This window comes from Halichoerus grypus, chromosome 5 (assembly GCF_964656455.1).
Source record: "Halichoerus grypus chromosome 5, mHalGry1.hap1.1, whole genome shotgun sequence".
NCBI lineage: Eukaryota > Metazoa > Chordata > Mammalia > Carnivora > Phocidae > Halichoerus > Halichoerus grypus.
Genome location: NC_135716.1, coordinates 3,539,941 through 3,566,529, shown reverse-complemented (window position 1 = coordinate 3,566,529; position 26,589 = coordinate 3,539,941). Strand labels below are relative to the sequence as shown.

Sequence of the window (26,589 nt, the reverse complement as noted above, 5' to 3'; positions counted from 1 at the left end):
GTCCCGAAGCCTTGGGTGCCCACGGAGACAGAGGGGTGCCAGCCCCCACATTCCTACCTCACGGGGCCGCCTGGGTCCGAGTGAAAGCACGTGTGAGTCTTCATCAACTAGACATCTCTACATAACTTAGTACTAGGGTCTCAGCACTTGGACAATTTGCTTTTCAAATCTGCCTGTCTCTGAGGGAGTGATAGTTCGTGTTCCTTTGCAGGACATAATGGCGCTGAGTAAGTATCCAAAAAGTGATGCAAAGTCTTCAAAATCAAAATGAAAGCTCAAGAGCCAATTACTGTTATTATAACTGCTACGTGATCCGGCAAATCTGCCGTATTCGTACAAGCACTGTGATCTAAGATTAGCGAATTTTCCACGCCAAAAAAAAAAAAAAAAAAAAAAAAAAAACCTCCATTGGTTAGATAAGCACTTGAAATTATTTAAGCTTTAATATGGCTTTTGTGAAATTTTGAAAGATAATTATTATAAACAATGTTCACTGTATAAGAAAATTAAACAACGCCCATGGCTACATGCTTAGGGTGAGGACTTCTGTGCACGCACATTAAATGGTTATAGGAATCAGAGGGGAAAGCAGTTGGTTCTGGGCGAGCCAGGCCCTCACGGCCCATCAGTGGCTCCTTCACCTTCTGCCAGTGGTAAGATGATCTCGCCACGTAAAATCACCAATTCACAGCACCCACGCTTCCCTCCTTTTGAAATATGTTTCTTAAAAGACTTAATTTAACTTGCAAACATGTTCCTCCGCTGAAGCCCACATCTGGCAATATGCCCCCTCCTATTTTTCTTTCCAGAAAACCTGACATAATGTGGTTTCGCCTAAGCAACCTTTGTTCTCCACTTCTTAATTAAAATCAGTCATTTTCCTTTTCTTATGTATCGCTGAAGAAGACTGCAAAGAAATTCAAAACCTGATGACAAATTCTGTTATGTCTAACGGTATTTCTGATGACACGAGGTCAGGCCTCTCCGCCTCCTGCAGAAGGTGTGCCAAAAACGCACGCGACTTGGCTCCACCAACTCAGAGCTCTGTTACCAAGACTCTGACTCCTTATCCAGTGGGTACCGGTTATTAATTAGGGGTCAATCCCATCAGCCTTAATTATTTCCTCTCTCACCTGTCTCCTTTACTCCACTTCCCACCGCAGCTGTGACCCTAGCTTCGTCACTGCAACCCAGGATTATGCCAACAGCTACGTAGTTGGTCTTCCTGCCCCAGTCCTGCCCACCTCCAGCCCGTACTCCACAGAGCAGCCTGGGGGTCCCTCTGCACTGCCTATCTGACCGTATCTCTCCTCTAATGAAATGCAGTCCCTGGGAGAAAGCCAGCACCCCTTAGCTCTTCTGGGTCTGGCCTCTGTCTACTTTTCCAGCCTTGTCACTACTTGTCCCTCTGCCTGGGACCAGCTCCTTGGAGCCAGCCCCAGTTCCCAATACTCCAAGGGTCTCTGGACCACTTGTTCTTTGTACCTAGAACCCTCCCCCACTCCCCATGCCATTCACTCGGGTAATTCCTAGTTGGCCTTCAAAGCTCAGGGTCCCTCAGTAGGAGAAAGTCCTTCTCGACCCACTCTCCCCTTCTGGGTCACCTCTCCCCCATGTTCCCACCAGTCGTGTGCTGGGCCCCTCTCAGCGCTTGCTGCCACACATCCTAACCCAGCATGACACCCCCCTCACCCACCACAGACACCAGCCTTTCCCAGAACTGTCTCTTCTTTCAGTCACCCAGTATCTACTAGAGACCCAGCACACACTGGGGACTGGCAAGGCAGACAAGGCCAGCGACTGGCCTCGGCAGCAGAGCATTGCAGGAGAGCCAAGCAGGGCACTTGACCCAGCACCGAGAAGCCGAGAACAGTCTCCAAGACTAAGGGAAGTCTGAGCTAAGAACGGAGAGAAGCACGGGAGCTAGCCAAGTCTGGAAGTGCACCAACAGAAGGAAAAGCACAGGCAAAGCTCAGAAAGCTGGGCATGCTTCCAGAACTGCAAGGAGCCTCTGAGAGGGACAGGTACCTCGGGGAGGTGGAGGGGACCGAGGCACCGCAGGGCCAGATCACACAGGGAGCTCCAAAGCCACGCTGAAGGAGTTGAGGCTTGATGGGGCAGGTGTGGACAAGGGGTCAGGACTTCCAGTTAAGAGAGGACATGGCCAGACGTGTCCTGCAGAAAGGCCACTTGGCAGCAGTAGGGAGAACAGACTCAATAACCACCAAGACGATGACGAATGACGAGCCCTGTTGCTTGTGTGACAGACCCTGTAAAAGGGTCCTGTTCTGCAGGCTGAGTGCCTGAGGACGTGGATGGGAGCACTGAGGGGCCGGTCAGTAGCGTAGGGGCAGGCGTGGAGCTGGTGAGAGACGGCAGGGGTGAGCACAACCTACGAAGGCCTGCTTTGGGTGTCTGGCAGGATGGTGAAAACCTCACCGAGTTTCAAGATTCGGGCCACAGGACAAGGGCAGCTGGGGGGGCGGGGGGGCACTCTTGGTGGAACACCTTGCAGCGAAGCGCCCACAAGGCAGCCAAGGGGCTGGCTGGTTAGAGGCTGACTATGCAGGTTCAGGAGAGAGGTCCGGATGGAGCCATGGCCCTGGGAATCAGCAGCACAGGGAAGGGCCCTGAAACCAGGAAAGTCACTGAGAGGCTGAGATTGCCTAGAGGTAGCCTGCTGTGGGGGGAGGGGAGGGGCAGATGGGGGAAGGGGGAGGGAGAGGAGGGAAGGACAGAACCTGGCCCTGAGGAATACCATGGAGGGGAGGGGCGTGTAGAAGCGGCATCTGCAGGATGCTGCATGCAAAGGAGAGGAGAGGGGGCACCTCACAGAAACGGGAGGCGAGCACCCACAAGGGCAGGTGGGCAGCGGTGCCCAAGGCGGCTGAGCAGCGGAGGCAGACAAGACTGGGTTAGCTAGGGACTCGGAGACGGCGGTCCTGGTGGAGTGATAAGAACTAACCGCAGGATGCAGAGGGTCAGACAACCAACGGAGAGGGGGACGGTGGATTCTGCGCGCATACATGGACCTCTGAAGAGGGGTGGCCAAGAGGGGAGAGGAGGTCAGGCCAAGCGAGAGGAAGCCAGGGAGTCAGCAGGACCGGACTGCGGGGGGGTGCCTGCGGGCACGTTTGCAGTCCCGCTGGAAGAGGCCAGCAGGACAGGAACAGAAGGCCTGACACAGAGCAGGACCCCTCCCGCTGTAAGGAACACTGTGGGCCCACTGCATCCCATGCACTCAAAGCCATTCCTTTCCATGCCACCGCTCCATTATCTCTCAATCGGTGAGGACCAACACCAGGGGACCCGTGACAGGCCTCAGTGGGGCAGGACAGGGGTTCAGCAGTCCTGCTCGACCTGAAATCAGAAAGCAAGTCTCCTTACCATTCACAGTAATCGTTCCAGTCGTCTGTGGGACCCCAACAAGAGTCACTGGGTAAAGACCAGATTCAGCGGGAAGGGAGAGCGCCGCAGGGAGAGACTCGAACTCCACTCCGCTGGTGAGGAGCCCCTAGAGCAAGCAACAGTGGCATGAGAAGCACAGCCCAAACCCCCGCCGCATCACCAGTTCCCCTGAGGCAGAGGACATCTGCTAACGGGCAAACCCCAGGACTGCCGGGATGAGGACAGCAATGTGTGGCCTTCATAAAGGTCCACGAGAGCCGCAGAGACGGCCAGAAGCATGCTTACCACAAACAACCTTGAAATGGAAAGCACAGTGGGTGTTTGAACAACTCCATCTTGATGTCAGCCCTCCTGGCTGTATTTTTCATACATGCTTTTTGTTGCTTTACCAAATTGGAATGTAAATGTAAAGAAAAAATAAAATATGTAAACATAAAGAAAAAAATGAAGTATGGAAACATATCATCAATTAATATCCCTCAATGCACCTATGAACGATCAGTTCATTTCACTATGTGCCAGGCTATGCTCGACAGGGAACAAGACAGATTCTCTGGCCTCGAGGAGCTGCCCCATGACTGTAAACACTGCAGGGGTGTCCGCACTCAGCACTTCTCCTCAACACTGTAACAGAGGTCCTACCCAATGCAATAGGTAAGAAACAGAAATAAAGGCATGCAGACAGTTACTCAGAAAAAACAGAACTGTAAACATAAAAACCCGATGGAATCAGCAATGGAACTTGAACTGGCAACTGCATTGAGCAAAGTCACAAAGTCAGCATAAAAAAAAAAAAAAAAGCAAAGGTATTTCTATCATCTGGCAATAAACAAAAAATATTAAAAAATAAAATACAAAAACACTATTCACTAAGAGATCAAAAACATCCCCTGCCAGGGAACAAAGCAATGACTGATGTGTATATAAGACAGCCCTGCAGAAACCCGCAGCCCACCGTGGAGACACAGAGCAGGGACACGCACGTATGAGGCCCCGGCTCCTTCTGGGGTTTGTCTTCTGCGGAGCTGCAGCCTACACAGCCCTGAACCTACTCCACACGCTACAGGACTGAGCAAGGAATTCAGCACCACGGTGCTGGGACCTCAGTCCTCACACTGGGAAAGGACACGGGTGTGAAAAGGGCGAAGGCAAGAGAGGGCCCTGCGGAGATGGGCTAGACCTGGCGGCACCACGGTGAAGTCGGGCTAATCTAGTTTTGCGTGTGTATCCTGCACATGTGTGTGTATGGGCACAGGTGTGTGTGCACGTATGCAGGTTATGCATGTAGATTTGTATGTAATTACATGTCTACATGTACACGCATGCATGCTCTTCCTAACTCCGTCCACAGAAAGCACCCAGAAGCAGGTGCTCTAGTGGTAATGAGCACACCTGTGCCACATTTTGAGCCAAAGCATGAAATGATCTACATGGAGGACAGAGGCAGTGGGCAAGAGTGCAAGCACAGAAAGCACGTAGATGGCTACTGTCTCCAGGCAAAATGTACTGGCATTTTATCTCTTCTTAAAATAGCAAAAGCAAATATGACCAACAGTTAACAGTCGTTAAATGTGGATGGTGGATATTAGGAGTGCTTATTATTCCCTGTTAACATTTCACATGCTTGAAATATTTCATAATTTCATTTTTTAAATTCTGATCATGATCTGTGGGCTACCTTCTAGCAGTAATTTTTATTTTATTCTTTGTTCTTCCTAACTCTTAATTAAAAAGCACATATTACTTTTAAACCAGATAAAAATGAAAGCTACTTTTTTTGAGAGAGAGAGAGAGTGCAGGGGTTGGGGGGAGGCAGAACGAGAAGGAGAATCTTAAGCAGGCTCCACACCCAACACGGAGCCCAAGGCAGGGTTCAATCTTTTGTTTTTTTTTAAAGATTTTATTTATCTGACACAGAGAGAGAGAGAGAGCACAAGTAGGGGGAGCGGCAGAGGGAGAAGCAGGCTCCGCACCGAGCAGGGAGCCCAATGCGGGGCTCGATCCCAGGACCCTGGGATCATGACCTGAGCTGATGGCAAACGCTTAACCAAATGAGCCACCCAGGTGTCCCAAGCAGCAGGGTTCAATCTTACAACTCTGAGATCATGACCTGAGCCGAAATCAAGAGTTGGGCGCTTAACCGACTGAGCCACCCAGGTGCCCCTGAAAGCTACTTTTTAAGACCAAAAAAAAGTGTCTGACTGTAATTGCTATATAAATGTTACTAACACGTATATAATAACAATAAACTGAAAGAAGAAAATGCCCAAAAGAAAAAAAAAAAAGTGTCAGAAAAAGCAGCAAGCATCTGATACTTGAGGCACTTTGGGGGAAAATCCTCTGAACAATTATTCCCTGTTCAAGCCAAGAGACAGAAAGTCATTAAGAGGCCTGACCTGAGAGCCAAACCCTAAAGCCGGCAGTGTCTTGCATGACAGGAGGGGGACAATACTCACCCCTGTTGACTTGCTCTCTGAGTGACCTCAGGGCTGTAGGCTTGACATGCAGCTGAAATTCTCAGAGCTCTAATGAATTTTGGAAACCTATGTCTCATGCTGAGAGCCTAATCATCATCTTAAATAACCACCAGTCTGCCTGGTGAACTCCTACTCATCCTGGTCTTCTCAGCTGAGCCCTTGTCTCTCCCGGAAGCCTTCCCCGACTCTCCGTGTGGCTCTGGAGCACCTCCTATACCCACAGCACTGACCAGGACGGGGTCGACGTCCCCCTAGGGCCCTGCCCATAGCATGATACGTGGCATGAGCGCTCAGCAAGACGTCTTCACAAAAAGCCCACCCCTTACTCTGAACATGAGTCATCAAACTCTAAAAGAAAACATGAACTATCTCAAAACCAGCCTTTGCAAGTCTCTGAAAAAAATCACAGAGCAATACTGTATGCTAATATGTAGTATCAGGTACTAACCCACAGTACCCGGCAGCGCTACGAAACAACACCCGGTACTAGGCACTAACCCACAGTACCCGGCAGAGCTACAAAACAACACCCCGTACTAGGTACTGACCCACAGTACCCGGCAGCGTTACGAAACAACACCCGGTACTAGGTACTGACCCAGAGTACCCGGCAGCGCTACGAAACAACACCCGGTACTAGGTACTAACCCACAGTACCCGGCAGTGCTACGAAACAACACCCAGTACTAGGTACTAACCCACAGTACCCGGCAGAGCTACAAAACAACACCCCGTACTAGGTACTGACCCACAGTACCCGGCAGCGCTACGAAACAACACCCGGTACTAGGTACTGACCCACAGTACCCGGCAGCGCTATGAAACAACACCCCGTACTAGGTACTAACCCACAATACCCAGCAGTGCTAAGAAACGACACCCGGTACTAGGCACTAACCCACAGTACCCGGCAGCGCTACGAAACAACACCCCGTACTAGGTTATGACCCACAGTACCCGGCAGCGCTACGAAACAACAGCCGGTACTAGGTACTAACCCACAGTACCCAGCAGCGCTACGAAACAACACCCGGTACTAGGTACTAACCCACAGTACCCGGCAGCGCTACGAAACAACACCCCGTACTAGGCACTAACCCACAGTACCCGGCAGCGCTACGAAACAACACACGGTACTAGGTAATAACCAACAGTACCCGGCAGCGCTACAAAACAACACCCGGTACCAGGTACTAACCCACAGTACCCGACAGCGCTACGAAACAACACCCCGTACTAGGCACTAACCCACAGTACCTGGCAGCGCTACGAAACAACACCCAGTACTAGGTACTAACCCACAGTACCCGGCAGCGCTACGAAACAACACCCCGTACTAGGCACTAACCCACAGTACCCGGCAGCGCTACGAAACAACACACGGTACTAGGTAATAACCCACAGTACCCGGCAGCACTACAAAACAACACCCAGTACTAGGTACTAACCCATAGTACCCGACAGCGCTACGAAACAACACCCGGTACTAGGTACTAACCCACAGTACCCGGCAGCGCTACGAAACAACACCCGGTACTAGGTACTAACCCACTGTACCCGGCAGCGCTACGAAACAACACCCGGTACTAGGTACTAACCCACAGTACCCAGCAGCGCTACGAAACAACAGCCGGTACTAGGTACTAACCCACAGTACCCGGCAGTGCTACGAAACAACACCCGGTACTAGGTACTAACCCACAGTACCCGGCAGCGCTACGAAACAACACCCGGTACTAGGTACTAACCCACAGTACCCAGCAGTGCTACATAATAATAAGCACAGAAAACACTTGAGAAATGGGACCCGCATGGCAGGTGGGTGGCTCTGGTCCGGAAACATCAGAATTAGTCTGGAGAGCCAGTACACGTCTCCTTCCCACTGACTATGGAATTAGGTGAGTGGCTCCAACGGACACCACTACAAAGTGAGCCTTTAATGCCCTACACAAATACAGACACAGAATACTGGATGTCAAACCTGAGAGAAAGCTCCCACTGGTGGTGCGATAATTCATTCTCCTACTGTACAGACCTTGCTCTTCCCTCAGGCCTTGATCGTCTTATCATCTTGTAGCAATAAAGTAGCCAACAGAACATACACTTTGTAACCTGTGCTACTCTCATGTAAATTTCAACATGATTATTTCAAATCTCACATCCAATCAACTACACTTGTGTGTTCAAATCAGAGGGGTCTGTTCACTGATTCAAACATTGAGCACAGAGCACTAAAGACACAAGAATGACAAGACGTGGTCTTCCTTCACAGAAACCTTATAATCTTCGGCAAAACAAATATAAAAACAGACATATATCATAGGATATGTGCCCCAAATATTAAGTAAAAACTTAGTTTCATGGCAAGTTGGTGACTGGTGATACATACCATGTTTTCAACTCGGAGTTCAAATGGCATTGGGTTGTATACCATCAGCTGAACTTCACACACATCTCCTTGAACCCACTGGAAATCTAGAAATGCACACACAAAATAATCTATGCATTAGTTGGTGTTTCTGCATGTTTCACATGGTTTCAGATTACTCCTCTGGCAATTTATTTTTCCAGTGAAGCAGTGAGCATTATGATCATCCTTAGATGAAAATAAAGCTAGTGTAACTGTAGCCTTCTCTAAAACAAAGCAAGTCATCACTGCCACTTGGATGCTTTGTAATGGATGCTTCTCGCCATCTTTAGCGGCTGAATTCATGCCAGTGTGTCAAATGCAACTTTACAAAACTGAAATCAACCCAGACACTGCCGTTCCTAATACGGACCCGTAAGTCACACAGACCTTCACTGGTCCAGAGGCTGGTACTTAGGAGGACAGTGCAGCAGTCAACTTTAAGTGGCACAGAGAATGACTCCCCTGTCCCCTCCTTAAGAATGTGAGAGAAGATGGTGGCGTCTCCTCCTTGGTCACTCCCAGGTCAGCTGCAGTCCAACACCTACCGAAGGCAGAATTCAGAGAGGACCTCGAGACCCCCGGCCCTGGTGTACATGCCCTGTGTAACCCTCTCCCCAAGTGTGAATATGGTGATTGGATTATGTTCTATAACAAAGGTGAGGGGATTTTGTAAAAAGGACCCCAATCACTTGGCTTTGAGTTAATCAATAGGAGATTGTCCTGGGAGTGGGCTGATCTAATCAGGTGGGCCCTTATGGGGCCCACACCCCTCCTTAGTGAAAAGATTCAAAGTATGAGTGGGTGTATGGAGGAGGCCATAGTGGCGAGGATGGGAGAGGGCCTCCATGAGCTGGGAGGGTCCTGGCTGACAGCCAGCAAGAGAGCAGGGCCTCAGGGGTACAACCACAGGAAGTGAATGAAGAACAACCTGAGGGAACCTGACGCAGATCCTTCCCTAGTCGAGCCTCCAGATGAGGGCACGGCCCCGCGTGACACCTGGATTTCAGCCTGTGAGACCCTGAGCAGTGGACCAAGCGAACACATGACTCCTGACCCACAGAAACAGTGAGAAAATAAGCCTGTGTTGTTTTAAGTTGCTAAGCTTGTAGTAATTTGTTACAAAACAAGAGAAAACTAAAGCAGTGCCTACCTCCACTTCCACGGCCCTCTACTTCCTTTAAGACACCCTGTTAGGCAAATCACAAGGAACTTCAAAATCAATTAACTTGTGCTGGGCACTGTCCAGCGTGAGGCACTTTGAAGCAGTTTATCTCATTACTCTTCATCACCACCTCGTGAGACAGGCACTGTAATCCCCACTGTTACAGGGTGGACACTCAAGGTCCAAACGAGTTAACACATGTGCCTGGGAATCACAGAGCTAGTGTGGGGCCACAGAGACTCAAGCCCAGCCTCCTCCCTCCTTCCTCCCACCCCTCCTTACGGGGTTTCCCAGACCCTCAGCCAGGAGAAAGCCCCAGGGCAGGCTCCCAGAAGCCATTCTCTAGAGCACACTGCGCCTAGACCTGGCCCTTCAGCAGCATCTTTGAGCCCACACTGACTCCAGCAGTAGCCCCCAGCCCCTTCACACAACCGAAGAAAATATCACTTGTTTTAACAGGTTGCTCTGCCTGGCAGCTAAGGAACTATTTGTTTTCTCTGTCATGGTCAAAAAAATCAACATTTAAAAACTCATTTTCCTGGGGTTCTGAAAGGAACCATTTATACTTGCATCATCCTACTCTACTGAGGGTATATCTAAGATAAATCGCTGATTACATCACTGATCACGTGATTATTTTTGTCTGAAAGAAGACCACCTCCTCTCCAAGCCTCAGTGTGTTAGATCACACAGGGGAGGCCCTTCCTCGAGATTCTATCCCAGAAACCATAGAAGAACAGCAGTGGGTGGCTATTCAACACCTGCCCAGCATCAGGTCCTCCCCACTTTGAGCCACACAACACTCTTTCTACAACATTGGAGGGACCTGCCCAGTAGGAAGCACCTGTGATTTCTCGCTGCATCCCCAGCACCTAGGACAGTGCACACAACTGCTATTCAGAACCTTCTTTCCACAGCTGCCAGGTCCTTTAGGAATATTACCTCCCCTGACCCTCAGAAGAACCCTCTGCGTTAGTGTCTCTTGTCCTCTTTCTGTACTCGGGCAAACGGGATCTTGTCTGAGGTGGCAAATGGGAGGCGGCAGGGCCAGGCTGTAGCCCACTGCCTGTGCAGGTCACCTTGACCTCAACACTGACCTCGACCTCGGCACAGAGCCTGGCCAGGTCACAAAGTCCTAGCATAAATGACAGAAAAGGCTTCACCCGCTGCGCTCGAGCTCAGGACCTACGTATGCCCAGAGCTGAACTGAGCCAGTGGCGATGCTGGCGACAAGGAGACAGAGAGACGGGTAAGTTAGTCCCAGTTAGAGTGCTGATGGTCTCAGAAACCGCCCCCAGGGGCTGCTTCTTCTCAAACGCTCCACGCCCCCTGCTGTGATGATAACTCCCCCAATTATACACAAAGATTCATTTATAGAGATTGGAATTTTAGGTTAAAGACATGTGATTCTTCAAACCTCCAGGCAGGTCTTCACTGATGAGAATACTGTGGAAAACATATTAGAAGCCACAGAATATAAATTACATTTTCCTACCCGTGGGTATTCAACAAATAACATGCATTTTGGCCGAGGCTTCTGTTATATTTCAGAAAAAATCTTGCATCATCCGCTGAATTTATCCTCAGCCCAGATGAGCAGGGGCTTCTCACTGTGATGAGGAGCCATATTACAAAGAAAGAAATCCCTGAGCTTCGAGTCGAAACCTTGGCTGGAGACTGAGCTGTGCACTTACTAGCTGTCTGACCAAGGGCAGGTCATTTATATTCAGCTCAGTCTTAATTTTCTCATTTGTCAATTGGGGATATAATGCCTGGAGGATCATGCAGTTATGCAAATCACTGGATGATGTTTGTTTAAGCCCTCTGCAACAAGTGCAGGGCATTACTTTCATAAAAAGAAGCCTCAACAATTTAAGATTGGAGAGGAAAAACTGAAGATGCAGGACTGGCTCTAGCGGGGATGGGGGCGGTTGGAGCTGTAGCCACAGAGGCCCAGGCTTGGTGGGGGGAGGGTTAATGTTCTGCTGTCACAGGCTCCAAAGTCTTCATAATTTCTGAAAAGGGGCCCCACAAATCATGTAGCTGATCCTGAGAAGGAGTCTCAGACCTCCAGTCTCCCAAATAATCTCCGGAAGTTTCTCTAAACAAAAGGGGTGAAAGTTTCCTAAAAACATTCTTTAGGGGAGAAAGCTTATGGCCAACCCCAATGAGACCAGAAAGAACAGCCAGAAACTCCCAGCCGGCCCAAAGGAGATAAGCTTCAACTTGATGTTGAGTCTAGGTCTGCCCAGAGTGATTTGCCCACCACCAAGAGCCAGTAAGAGAGAGACTGGAAAAGGACCCAAGTCTTCCACCTCCAAAGAGGTCAAAAGAGGGTTCCCATGGGAAGACAGGCCCTGCTCACGGGAACGTCCACTGCAGCAGGTCCAGGAGCCCCCTGGCCCTCCCCAGTCTGCCACGATGCCCACCCAGCTACCCTGCTTCCAGTCCTCTTAAGCTTGTCCTCCAGAGCAGGGGCCCCGGGGGCAGGAGGGTGAGCCATCTCAAAATCAACAGACTGAAACAAGAATGTCAAAGACAAACTTTCACCACAAACCGCTACTTGGTCAGGCCTCTCTCCCCTAACAACCAGGAGACACTTGCAACTAGCTGGTCACTCATTCATGTTAATGAACATTTACTGGCTCTTACTCGCACCTTATCAGATGCTGGGTGCTGCTGGACCACGAGATGGGGCCGCCGCCACGGCCACCCCAGCCAAGGCTGCCACGGCTGCCATCACCAACTCGAGCAGAGCCACATCGCCCGGCACTGCAGCATCAGCAGCGGGGGCCCCTGGGAGCAGACCGGCCTCCGCCTTCCCGCACCTTCGCCCCAGGCGAGGGCCTCCGTGGCTGCCCCAACAGCATCGGGAAATGTCGTTTTCAGGCTTTTTAGCCCAAGCAGCACAGTGAGAACAGCAGGAGGGGTCAGAGGACCGAGGGGCAGTATCTGACCGCCGGTAACCATCTGTGTGGACTGGTTTTGTGCCCCTTACAATGCCTGACCCACGGCAGGGGGATCTCGTGCCCGTACCACGGATGCAAGGGCATACAAGCAAAATCGTCTTCCAGGACGCAGATGGAAAACATTCCAACACTGTCAGAGAAAGCTCAAAGTCTCATCGTTTGAAATATATTAAATATATTTGAAGTCAAGGAAAGGCAAGGGTTCCACGCCGCAGAAGAGGTTGTTTTTCTCCACTTTGGCCCATCTTCGCTTATTTAATGGCACTAATTAGAACTAGCCATTATTTTGTTTATGGGTCCACTTACTTGTACTTACTACTTGGAAGTACTGCTGAATACTTCCCTCCACCTTCGACCTACACCTCGCGACGGCCTTGTCGCCATAAGAACCACAGAGCCACGGAGAAACTCAAGGGGAGCTTCCTGCCGGATGAAAGACTGAGCCAATGGAGAGACACACGTGCGCACACACGCACAGACACACGCGCGTGCGCACACGCACAGACACGTGCATGCACACACGCAGATAGACACGCGTGCACACTCACGCAGATAGACACGCGCGCACACTCACGCACAGACGCGCGTGCGCACACGCAGATAGACACACGCGTGCACACTCACGCAGACACACGTGCACAGTCACGCACAGACGCGCGTGCGCACACGCAGATAGACACACGCGTGCACTCACGCAGACACGCGTGCACACTCACGCACAGACGCGCGTGCGCACACGCAGATAGACACGCGTGCACACTCACGCACAGACGCGCGTGCGCACACACGCAGACAGACACGTGCGCGCACACGCAGACACATGCGTGCGCGGACACACACACACACACGCTGTAGTGCAGTATGCTATACACTTGGGGCTCCTAATTTCAGAAACGTAACAGAACTTACAATCCGATGCTATTTTTCAAGGACGTGTTTCCATATTTCTTCCTCTCTTGCCTTCTTGTTTTAAATAATGAACACGCAGAGCCCCCCGAGCCACCCCTTGCTCCTCCAGAGACAACCTCACCATCAAGGGAGCCTCCGGGGCGCCTTCCAAAGTCGGGGGTGTCCCCGCTCCCGCTGGACCAGCGCTTACTGTCCGTCCAAGCTCAGCAGGTAAGCCAGCAGGTCCTGCTGGTGACAGTTCTATAGTTTTAGACAACTTGACCTACATCTCGTCTTGACATCCCACTCCTCGTGTGCTTCTGCCCCGCCCGCTGCCCACACTGACCTGGAAACCCTGTGCAGAGCAGGGACTGCGTGCTGTGTCTCACTCGGGCCCCTTCCATGTGTGCCCTGCACGCAGGAGAAAGCCATCCTTGCTCCAAGAACACTGAGCTAAACTGTGACACCCTCGGATGAAGCACAGTGTGAATAAGGACTGTTGGCCATTACAAGAGAGCAGCTTGGGGTCGGTTTAGTGCTCCTATCCCAGTCATGCCCTCTGTCCTGGAAACAACCTCCTCACTCAGGAAATATTTTGTTTGTAAGGTGTTCAGATAACTTACTAATTGTGAATGCTTCCAGATGTTAAGGATTTCGAGTGCTGGTATTCATGTAGGAACTCTTCACTGAGACCACGTGACATGCATAACGTTCACACTATCCCTCTGGCCTTGGGCCCCGTGGTGCCGGCCAATGAGCATGAAATGCATCATGAGCCAAGGCCTGCTCTGAGTTCTTGAGCAAGTCATTTGAACTCCCTGAATCTCAGTTTCCTTATCTGTAAAATGGGGTTCATAATACCTACCCATTCCTCCCCACATCTGTGCAACAATCTTATAATAGCAGCTGTCGGTACAGCGGGGAGCAAATGGAGGGAGGGGAAACAGAAGCACGCATGTGGACGTAGGTGCTATAAAGAGAACTGGGCCTCGAAGGCACGGAGTGCTGGGAGGAGCATCCTCTCTGGGGATGGTCCGGGGATGAGCCTCAGCAGAGGGCGAGCGAGCACCAAGACCGTTCTGGTCCAAGAGCAGACCCGTGCGGCTGGGTCTGAGGAGCAGGGGTAGGTAAGAGAGGCAGGAGGAGAACAGAGACGCAGGCAGGGTACTGCACAGCAGGCCAGGCCACGGAGGGCCGAGGTCCACGCTGTGGGGGTCGGTGGTACCGCCAGGGCAGAAGGGCACCTATACCCTAGGAAGTAGGGCCTCCTCAAGTCAGGCTGCCTTTTTGCTATATTCATGGTGCAGGGATTATGAGTAGAAATGAAACAGGAGAAGAAAGCCCTGCACTTCAAAAGCAGAGAGCAAAAGCTTCTCAGGTCTTGTGTTGAAACTCCTCAGGGAGAATCGGCAAGTACCCACCAGGACAGGCCTCTTGACCCCTTCGCTTTGACACTGTGACACATAGGCTCATGTCTGGCAGTAATCAGCACCATTATCCAAAATGTCAGGGGCCCAAGGAAGAGGGAGCTGGCAAAGAACGAGGCCCACTGCTGGGCCAGGCGTTGGGAAGACAGAGAGGGTGGCGCACGAGCCCTGGGTCTGCTGCGAGGGAGGAGGGGAGCAGGCAGGGCTGGGACCCAGTGGGGAGCTTGGCACACGGAAAAGCGCACTAGAGATTCTCAAGAATGCGTTCTGGCTCCTGCCCTACCCTGAAACATGGCTCCACCTGTCCCTGCTGAGCCCCCAGACCCCTCAGAATTGACATCCTCAGCCCCCAGGCAAACAAAGCCAGGGCTGCGTGGGCCAACAGAGAACGGCATGCACCGTCCCTATCCCCCAGGCAGGTCTGAGCGCAAGTCACCCTCTGATCTCGGATGATCCCGAGGTCACTCTGGGCTCCGACGATCCCTTTCCTGTTGTTTGCTTCAGTCCTGATAACAGAGGTCTTCTGGTTTCTAGAACTTCCACAGACTCACCTTTGATGAAATTGATTTTAAAAAATCAGATTTAGGGCCAGAGTTTTGACAATGGCAGCAAACTGCATAAACTGAGATGGAGCCCGTGCAGACACGCATGAAGGAACCGGAATCTGGAAAAGCCGCTGGAGGCCAGGCGGCAGGGCACAGCCCGAAAGTCAGGAGGAACGCACCTACCTATTTTCTTGTTCCGCTCTTCTCCACGGTTGTGCGCAATAATTGGTGAGTAGATGAACGGGCTCTTGGTCGACACGTTCTGACCCAACAAGCTCTTCATTTTCTGTGGCCGGAGGCTGGCAGGAAGGTTCAACAGCTTCACACGCCTAGTGTTTCAAATGGAACAAAAATACTTCAACTGCCTTGTTAGCTCGGTTTCAACGTAAATACTACCAAATCCCACGTGTCGGAAACAGGACATCCCAGAGCAGAGGGAAAAGCACTCCAGCTCGGCAGGAAGAGCAGGAGATCAGTGCACGTGGTCACTCGGGGCCATCCCGGGCAGCAGCCGCTCCCCCCGCCGGCTCCAGCGGCCACGAGGACCAGGCCGAAATCCAGCTGTATGCCCGTGGGTGCCTTGCCTTCTCCCACCCTCGGGCTCCTCGCCTACAGAACGCACCCAGGGTCCTCCCTCACACACTACTGCGAGCGGTCACGTCAGGGCTCGGGACCTACTGCTCGGCAAGGCCAGTTCTCTTCTCCCTCCTGGCGGGCATGCCCCCAGCCCACAGGAGAGCAGGGGACTGGAAGGGCCAGAGGTTAATCGCGCCGTGTGCATCATGAAGAGCAAGGCTGACCCCCCGCTCAGCACAGCCTGTGCTTACACTGCTCTCCCAGCCGCAGACGTGAACTCATCGCCACTCACACTGGGATCGGGTAGCTCCCGTTTATTTGGGACTCGCCAATCTGCGCAGCCTGAGCACACCCAGGCCCCTGTCCTCAACAAAACATCCCAACCACCCTCCTAGCTTGGCTTCTATTACTAACGCCTCCACGTCATCCATCAGAAACTGACACCACAGAGACAACAAGTTGTCCAAACTGCCGGGCTGGAAGCTGGTGACAGCAGGAGAGACTATGCTCTTAAACCTGTGACCCCCTCCCATGACCAGCGAGGCAAACAGGGTTAGGACCTGAAATGTTCTGAGGTGGGGACACGGGGTGGCCCGGCAGTGACCCTGCCAGTGCTCCTGCCCTGTGTGTGTGCAGTCTCCTCGCAGGAAGGTAAGGCCAGTGGGCTGTAAGGGGGGTCATGCATGTCCTCCTGGGACTGAGCCCTTTGTTTGCTTTTCATTTTACTTTCCTTTCAGCTCCTTTAAGATGCCTTTTTTCACTTTTTTTTTTTAAGATTTTTTTTTTAAGTAATCTCTACACCCAACGTGGGGCTCAAACTCACAACCCCAAGATCAAGAGTCACATGCTCCGCCTACTAAGCAGCCAGGCACCCCTTTTCATACATTTTTTATCCATTCATCTGTTGACGGGCATTGGGTTGTTTCCAAGTCTTCGCCATCGTGAATGATGCTGTGATAAACACGCGGTGCAGACATCTCTTCGAGACCCTGTTTTCATTCCCTTTGGATACATACCCAAGAGGTAGGATTGCGGGATCATAGGGTAGCTCTGTTGTTAATGTTCTGAGGAACCTCCACAGTGGCCGGACTGATCTGACTCCCACCAGCACTGCATGAGGTCCCCATCCTCCTCCCCCCATCTTCCTGATGACAGTCACCATAACAGGTGCGAGGTGGTAGCTCATCATGGTTTCCACATACACCTCCCCGATGGGGAGCAATGCTCAGTATCTTTATGGTACATACATACAACGGGATGTCACCCACCCTCGAGACAAAGCACTTTGAAGCAGTGCACCGGCCTCCAGCTCTCTTCCCTCCACCGCAGGGTGATCCTGGAGGCCAGATATTGGCAAGGTGGGGCAGAGATGGATGCAGACTCTGGAGCACTGAGTAGCCCCAGAGGTCACCTGCCCTGGGAAACTGCCCGATTGCACTGAATTTCATGTGAGGGAGACGTAAACCCTTGTTGTAAGGGTTAAGCTTTCTCAGATGTCAGGATTAGAATTATTACCACAGCACAGGCTAACCGACACTGACTAACAAAGACCCCCTTAGAGAGTCCACAAAGCACTGCTTTCTCAGCTGGAAGGGATCTCCGATACCTAGTGCAGTCCTGTCCTATGCACACATACCCCTACGGCACCCAGCAGTTGCTCACAACTCCCCACGTACCCTCCCTGGACCGTCACTGACGGCCACACGCATGACCCCGTCCGTTTCCCACAATAATCCAAGGGAGCAGACCAAGTCCTCGAAGCCCAGGACTGTACCTTGTACACGTGCTCTGACTCCCTTGTCTCTGCATGCACCCTTCCGCTAAGCTTTATTCATACAGGATCAGAATCACTTAAAATTTCTTATCTGTTTCACTTTAGCTGTGAGCTCTCCAGGACAGGGGCACCCGGGCATCCAGTGCCTGGTACAATACTTTAATAGATACCTCAGTAAATATTGAATGAATAAACTCCCAAAAGTTGAATTTTTTATTTTTATTTTTTCAAAGATTTTATTTATTTATTTATTTGAGAGAGAGAGAGAGCATGTGCACAAGCAGGGGGAGCAGGAGAAGGGGAAGCAGGCTCCCCCGCCCTGCTGAACAGGAAGCCCGACTTTGGGGCTCCATCCCAGGACCCTGGGATCATGAACCAAGCTGAAGGCAGACGCTTAACCAACTGAGCCACCCAGGTGCCCCCTCCCTGGAATTTTTTTTTAAAGAGTTATTCATTTACCCGAGAGAGCAAGCGCACTCAAGTGGGGAGGAGGGGCAGAGTGAGAGAGAATCCCAAACAGACTCCCTGCTGAGCACAGAGCTTGACTCATCTCACAACCCTGAGATTATGACCCAGGCCAAAATCAAGAGCCGGCCGTTCAACCGACTGAGCCATCCAGGCACCTCCAAGAGTTGAATTTCTAACTCAGCTTCCAAATCGTTCAAAATTATAAACTCAAGCCTAAGCAGTTTATTACTAACAGTTGCAAACCCTAGCCATTTGCAAGCATGCAAAAAATACCTGTGCACTGCACGGGGACTAAGATGAGCAAACTGTAAAGCTGGCCGAGATGGCACACCTGGTGTGGGTCTCATGTCCATGCACACCCAGTCCAGAGGCGTTCCCCTGCAGGTAATTCTCAGTCTGCCTGAGAAGCAAATTTAGGTGGTGTGCAGACCCTGACTACCATCTGAAGGACCTACCCACTATTCAACTGGCACAGACTACTTCACCTCCCTGCACCTCAACCTTTCCACCTATAAAACTGGAAAAACACCAGCTACCTGATAATGCTGTGGGGAAAGAGGACACCTCCTTTCCCTAGTTCCATGCTGCCATGGGAAGGACGTCCTCAGAGGAATAGTCCTGACCTCACCGTGCCCCTCCCTCACTCCTCTTAAGGGAGGGGGCCAATTTGGAAGGAGAACCAGGGTGTGCAATGCTCAACCCCTTCTCTTGGGGCCCGCCTGCCTGCAGGGGCACTTTCTATCATCCTGTCCACATAGAATGAAAGGGGTCTGGCCCTCCAAAAGAGGCGTAGAGTCCTACCCAGCTCTGCTAGACACTCGGGTAACATCATCTGGCCAGACCTGAGCCATGCTGTTCACCAGATCTTCCATCTGTCTGAGACAGGCCTTTGTTCCTATTGATTCCAAACTCAGGCAAAGAAGGAGGAGTATCTGAAGTGGCATGTTCAAACTGTGGCAGACTACTTTGAGGATGAAGCAAGCTAAGATACATAAAGCACCTATAACAGCGCCTCACACCGAGCAGGCTGCAGAAGCCTTTCTCTTCCCCTCCTTAAACCAACACTTGTTTACAGACAGACAGCAAAGCCCCTGGTGCAAAGACTCTAACTCTGGACTGGTATAAAGAAACGAAGGTTTGGTCCCAACCCTGCTACAAGCAGGCTATTGAGCCTTGGACCAGGCACAGTCTATCTGAGCCTTAGAGTTTATTCATGTGTAAAATGAGTCTGTTTTCTTGGAACATAAATAGGTTTCTATGACATGCCACCATCACTACCTAAAAATGTGATGTCATCTGTATTTCTACAGGATTCATCTATACCAGCACAGAAATTCCAGATCACACAAAAGGCTCTTAAAACATGCAAAGGAATTCTAAGGATATGGTCAGCCAGAAAAGTAACCCAACAGTGGCCACAGGGTTCATGCATAACTTGAAACTTAGCATCAAATATCTTCTTATAAAATGTATCCTATGGGAAAAACAATCACTCAAGGCACTTGACCTACAGGACACATAGCCCCTTTAGCAGAACCAGTAAGACCACATTTAGTCTATGAAGCTGCCAACAGGAAAGCAGAGTTCCAGGGGTCAAGTGTCCAAAGCAGGGCTTGTAAGTAGAGATTCCGTTTGAAAACTGCCGCCATGTCAAAGGCCGGCTGTGCTCAGCTCACTGTGGCTGATGGGGACCGAGTGGGGCCCTGCAGGGCACTGGCTGGGATCCTGAGCCAACACACACGGACGACGGGAGTGTTGGGGAAAGCGGCTTACCTTCCCTCACTTGGTTTTGAATCCCTCTACCTTCTTCATAGCAGAAGCATATCTAAGAGCCCACCGCGTATCTCTGCACAGATGGGCCGTGACTCAAATGGCCACATGTGCCCCACACTTGGCCAGGCGCGACAGACATGGCTGGAAAGGGCGCACACACCACCAGGTCAGTGAGCGCCCCACTCTCACTCCTGAATGGACCACACGCTTCTCACGATCCCCATGAAGCTCTAGTGTGAGCTCCATCAGGGAGGTTGCAGGCATGGCAATCACACGAACGTGAGGGAAGATTCTGGACAACATTGCACCTGATGAGGTCGTGGGAGCCCCACCTGGACTGGGATCTGGGAGGCTGACTGTCCTGTTTCATCAACCAAGAAAACCCCCCGACTATCATGGCCTTCTAAGCCCTTTTTTGAATAAATATCTGTAATCCTGCCTCAAATAATATAACTTAAAAGTTTAAGTTTTAGGGGTGCTTCGCTGGCTCAGTCGGTACAGCGTACAACTCTTGATCTCCAGTCATGAGTTTGAGCCCCACGTGGTGTGTAGAGATCACGTAAAAATAAAATCTTTGGGGCACCTGGGTGGCTCAGTCGGTTGAGCATCCAGCTCTTGGTTTCGGCTCAGGTCGTGATCTCAGGGTCCTGCGTCAGCTCTATGCTCAGCAGGGTGACTGCTTGAGGATTATCTCTTTCCCTCTCCCTCTGCCCCTCCCCCTGCTCGTGCACATGTGGGCTCCCTCTCTAAAAATAAATAACTAAATCATTACGTTTTAAAAGCACCAAAGCCACTCAAAGATCATTCTGACTGAAGGGTTTGGTCCTTATCAATTAAAATACCCTTGGCGGCTCAGTCGTTAAGCGTCTGCCTTTGGCTCAGGTCGTGGTCCCAGGGTCCTGGGATCGAGCCCCACATTGGGCTCCCTGCTCTGCGGGAAGCCTGCTTCTCCCTCTCCCATTCCCCCTGCTTGTGTTCCCTCTCTCACTGTGTCTCTCTCTGTCAAATAAATAAACAAAATCTTTAAAAAAATAAATAAATAAAATAAAATAAAATAAAATACCCTCACTAACTCCAGAGCTCTTTGCCAGACTGAAGGAGCTCAATGTTAGCTCATCAAAAAACAACCAGCAAACGCCCTCCAGCCTGCCTCCAGTCCACCCCTCCGGAAAGCCCCACTGGTTCACTGTAAATGGCATTTTAGCTTTACTACCATTTCTTCTTTAGTAATTCACAACTTGCTATGTGTGAATAGTCTCCATGACTGTTACTTGCTTTTGTGTACGTTACCATTTTATGGAGAGTTCTAGAAGGAATATAAGATGGCTTCTAGTCTTAATGGGACTTCTATGCGCTTGCTCTGGCCAGCAGGAACTGGATATGGGTTTGGCAGCCTCCTGCTTGACCATCTGGTGTGAATCTGGCCCTTGCTTGACCAGGACTGAAGCCCCAGCGTTCACCATTGGGCCAAGCACATCTCAGGCACTCAATAAATATCTGACTCATTGAATTTTAGAACAGAATTACAGCAGGGATGTATTTTGCCCCCCCCCTTTTTTTTGTTAACTTGCATCATCATTACTTTAAACCATTTCTGGGTGAGCCCAGGTCATGCTCCCACGCCCACAGAGCAGGTAGGTGTCTTCCTGTAAGCTGATGAGACGGTTTCACTGTCCAAAACTAGGAAAGTCCTCAACAGGAGCAATGGCTCCAGTCACTTCTTCTAAAGCCACAGCCGTAGCCAGGAGGCATCGCGAACATCAGAGTAACCTGTGTCCGACAATTCTACACAGCAGGTCTGGTCACTTACGCATGGCTGCGGGCATTTCCCACCAACTCATTCTGTGACGCTTATCAGAAGCATAGTCCTCAAATGTACATATTGCTGAGCTCTTTCTTCCAATGCCTGGTTGGGATTTTTTTTTTAATTAAACTGATAAAGTCCATGTTTCCAGGCACAAGTCCTTGGAACACTGTCCTAGTCCACAGTGCTGCATCGGCCCTCTCCAGAGAGAAACGAGGAAGGCTGATTTTGTAGGAGGGCGGCAATCCCATATGCTAACCAGAGCGCACAGACTCTCCGAGCGCCTGCCGCGCTCCGAGTACTGACCAGCAGTCACGTGGGTCTGCCAGCTTTAGTCGGCATCCCAGAACACCCTCCACCTCTGTTTGCTTTTGCACACGACAGTGCAGCTCCGAGTTCTCTGCTGCCTAACTCCCGTCGAGAGCTCGCTCCTGAGAAATCACACTCATGCCTGATGGATATGCAGACCACCCACAACGTAACACACTCCCCACTGTATGGCTGGGACAATCCAGGCCATCAGAGTGCTCGTCTTGGTCAGCCCGGGCTGCTATGACAGAATACCAAAGACGGGGGCCTTGAACAGCAAACATTTCCTTCTCGCAGCTCCGGAGGCCAGAGGTCCAAGATTGGGGCGCCAGCACGCTTGGGTCCTTGGTGAGGGCCCTCCTCCTCATTCACAGGCAGCGCCTTCTCACTGTGACCACCCTTGAAGGAGAGAGCGAGCTCTGGCCCCTTTATCCACAGCCAAATTGCAGCCGAGGTAATTTGCAATGTATACGGAAGCTGTACCTATTTCTATCCAGTGGCGTTAGGAAAAGATGGGGGAGTCAATCCTTGAACTAAATCTTGAAAGATGACTAAGTAACAATAGGCAGAGTCAGGGCAGCGGAGACATTTCAAGCAGAAGATGAAGCCAGAACAAAGGAATAAAACTCTGTCACACACTTTGGGACTCGAAGTGCTTCTGCAAGGTATGTGGCACTGGTAGGACCAGAGGAAGAGGAGCTCACATTAAATCTGGGACAGAGCAGGCCACAGGTGGCCTTGTAAGCCGTGCAAGGCAAGCACGTGGGGTTCTGTTCTACGAGCAACAGGGAGCGGAGCGGACGGTGAGATACGCTGATTTTCCATATCTTCCAAAGGCATTTCCTTACACTTTGCCAGTGGTGCTAATGTTACCATGGGGTAAAAATCCCATCCACGAGGCTTCCTACACCTGATCACGTGCAGTTTATAGTTCTAGTTTTTAATGAGATCAGGCATGAGTGATGCAATCAGTGAGTCACTGGGACAAAGAGGGCTTATTTCTGTAGCTGAAAGTCTCCAAGAACCTTTAGAACATGTTTACACAAGGTGGGTAGCACATAAAACCAGTTTTTCTTAAACAGTCCAATACAGGCCACACAGACCCTGACAGTGAAAGAAATACAATGCCAAAAAACTGGTCACCGCAGATTTAATAGTATTTGCCAAAAAGTTAGACTATTATGCTTCTACCCAATCTGTTGTTATGTTTGTAGGCAGCTTAAGGGATTAAAATGTTAACATCACAGTATTTTTTCAATCAATGCACTGTTTGAAAATTTAGGTGTACTGGGGCGCCTGGGTGGCTCAGTAGGTTAAGCCTCTGACTCTTGACTTCAGCTCAGGTCACGATCTCACAGTGGAATCGAGCCCCAACGCGGGCTCCAAGCTGGACGTGGAATCTGCTTGGGATTCTCTCTCTCCCTCTGCCCCTCCCCACTCCGCTTGTACACACGTGCTCTCTCTCTCTCTCTCTCTCTCTCTAAATAATAACAACAACAATAATAATAATAATGAAAATGTAGGTGTAAAATATCTCCAAGAGAAAACTGAGATTTATGGAGTGCTCAGGATATACCAGCCACTGTGTTCCACGCTTTTACATGCATCAGCTCAACTAAAACAAAACCAATAGCCCCATGAGGAGCAATTTTTAAGCCCATTTTAAAGATTAGGAAACTGAAGCTCACAGAACCCAGGCCACACGCTAGTGAAGAATAAACCCAAAGTTTCTAACTTCCATCCAGGGCTGCGTCCGTGACACAGCCCGTCCCCTTCTGGGGTCTCTGTGTGGAGGACAGGCGCTTTTCCTCCTCAGTCCCAATAACCTGCCTGGACCAACCCACCCAGCTCCACTGACAAAAGTCCTGACAGCCTGGGGCTCTAGATGCAGCATCAAAATCCTAGAACGTTCTGTTAGGTTCAGGATGTTCTACTATGCAAGGCTGCCTAAACTTAAGAATGATCCAGGTCATGATGAAGATGAAAAATTATTAAGAAAGGCTTTCCTAGATTTTAATTTAAAAAATTTGTACCATACACTTAATCACAAATCAAATACATTCTACTTGAAGTCTTACACGCAGAAAGGCCCAGCAAGGACCCTGACTTCCTGAGTTTGGATGAGCCAGGAGGAAGCAGAGTGCAAAACAAAACTACAGCACACTTCCTCGGGGGCCCTCCACGCCGGGGGCTGCAGGTCTGCTCTGAGAAATTCCAAGGAGTAGCAAGAGCACCTCTTCAGGCCACGGCCTAGGCTTTGGGATGGGGCAGCTTGCCAACTGTGCCTGATAAACTACTCCATGCGTGCCCATCAGGACATCTTAAAATTCAAGGGTAGCCTGCTAGGGACTTCTGTGCATAGGGACCCTTTCTGTCCCACCTCTCAGGGGCACACAATCCTCACCTTGGCAACAAAACCATTTCGCGTGGCACTGCTATGCCTGCCTCCAGGGAGAGGCAAGGAGAGAGCAAACCCGCAGTTACCAAGCACGGCACCACAGACTTTGACATGTTCTTTTCCTAATAACCTAATGCCATGGGTTTTAAAACTTCTTAAGGAAACGGACGCCCAGGGGGGTTAAGCGACTTGTTCAGTAACTCTGTAGGCCCTCCCGGCCGTATTGCAATGCCGAGCGAAACTTGGGAGAAACGGCCGAGCCGGGAGTGCTTCAGAGATGGTCACATCTTCATCACGTGGTATCCTACAGTCACAGCACTTCTGTGGACGGCAAAATGTCGAATGTCCACTGCTTCTTTTCAGTGTTCAAACAAATCTTTCAGAAATTCTAAAATCATTCCATGAGATTAGCTCATAAACCCTTTTTAAGTACGCACTTTGCATGTGCCAAAGGGCCCTCAGTCTCTCCAGCCCTGTGAGCTGTGCAGAGGGACTGGACACGGTGGCAGATACTGGGAGAGAGGTCAGCAGCAGGTGCTCTGGGAATCCAAGGCCCCTTCTACCCAAGAGCAGATGGTGGACAGCAGGAGGAAGTATCGGGAAAGCTTCCTAAAAATGGGGCCTGGAATGAGTCTGAGAGCATGAGCGTGCACAGATCACAACGGGGAGGAGGAAGGATGAGTCCCGGAGGGAGCAGAGCCTCAGCAACGGCACCACAGGATACGCGAGCAGCTACGCCCACTCCCGGGCTGCAGGGGCCTGAGACTGCGGGCAAGCACCGGAAGCTTGTCAGTACGAGAGGCACGGTCAGGCCCGTGTCATCACAGCAGAGGTCACGGCGCGGGCTCTGGAACCAGGCACCCCAGGGTTTGCACCTGACTCTGCCTCCTGACAGGCACATGACGACGGCAGGGCGGCAATGGCCCTGGCCCGACTCTCATCTAACGACACCCACACCGCCTGGTGCTGCTGGGGAGCTTAATGACATAAGGACCAGACACCCAGCCAACCCAAAGTGGAAGCTCTTGGGGCGCCCTGGGGGCCCAATCCGTTAAGTGTCCGACTCTTGGTTTCAGCTCAGGTCACGATCTCCGGGTTGTGAGATCCAGCCCCGTGTCAGGCTCTGAGCTGGGCGTGGAGCCTGCCTGAGATTCTCTCTCCCTCTGCCCCTCCCGCAACCTATCCCACCCTAAATAAATAAATAAATAAATAACATCTTTTTTAAAAAAAGGAAAGTCTTGTAAAGATCTGTAGAAAATGCTGGCAGTGAAGGGCCCGATCTGCACGCAGGCAGGCCCGCCTTACCTGACAATGGGAAGTTTGGTGAAGGGCACTGGAGGCAGGGTGGGGCCGCCTGGGAGAGTGAGGAGCTCCATTGTCCCAGGACATTTGCATGTGTAGTTCTCTAGACTCTGAGTCACATCTTTCTTTTCTGAAGAGAAATTAAAAAAAAAAAAAAAGTTAATTAACAAAACCTAGGGGGCTTGGGCGTTTTTTGGGGGGTGAGGGGTTTGAGCAAAATAAAATTCTTAACCCAATCCATGACAGTCCTTTGAGTCCAATCTTCGACAGAAATAAAGGGGCATTGATCACAAGAAACAAAAAGCAGCAGCTTTAGTCACTTTACTTAAATAATCACTAGCAACTGCTCCATTTTAGAGGTACACAGGAAAAAAGGAAGTTAAGTTCCTGTCTTATAGAAGATTTCATTTCCCAAGAGAATAAATCCTTACCAAATTCCAAGAAAGTCATTGGGCAGGCAGGACTGGTGAATCGGTATATTTTATTACCTGACAAATATTTTTCCACAAATTATTAGGTACCAAGCAAAATGCCAGGCCCTGTCCCCAAGGAGTTTACAGTCCATCTACATAACAGATATTTAAGGGAATAATTACATGTCAACATTTTTGGTACAAAAACAGAGCTTTGTGAGATCGGACTGTTTTGCTCTGCCCCATCCCCATCCCTTCACTAGGAGGAAGGGGAAGAGGAACCAGAAAATGCTTGCTTATCGTCCACGACATGCTCTAAACACGTGCTCGCAGACTTCGTAACACTCTAGAGCTCAAGAGCACGTTCCACACCCCAAGACGCATAATTACTCAAGAAGACGAGCATTTCGATGCCCTGTCTGCAAACGGGAAGGCTGAGACCAAGCTGAGTTAAAGGGCTTCTCCAAGATCTTGTGTTGGCCCTAC

General features: G+C 50.7%; 1 protein-coding gene across 10 annotated transcripts in view; it reads right to left on the bottom strand.

The window, feature by feature from the left end:
- TRAPPC9 (trafficking protein particle complex subunit 9) overlaps positions 1–26,589 on the bottom strand; it is a 582,880-nt gene that overhangs the window by 425,781 nt on the left and 130,510 nt on the right. For all 10 annotated transcript variants that reach the window (XM_078071955.1, XM_078071953.1, XM_078071956.1 and 7 more), the window contains 4 exons: positions 25,694–25,820; positions 15,470–15,615; positions 8,275–8,360; positions 3,388–3,514 (listed from right to left, as the gene is read on the bottom strand). In XM_078071955.1, the coding sequence (XP_077928081.1) occupies positions 3,388–3,514; positions 8,275–8,360; positions 15,470–15,615; positions 25,694–25,820 (486 nt within the window). The remainder of the gene's footprint in view (positions 1–3,387; positions 3,515–8,274; positions 8,361–15,469; positions 15,616–25,693; positions 25,821–26,589) is intronic.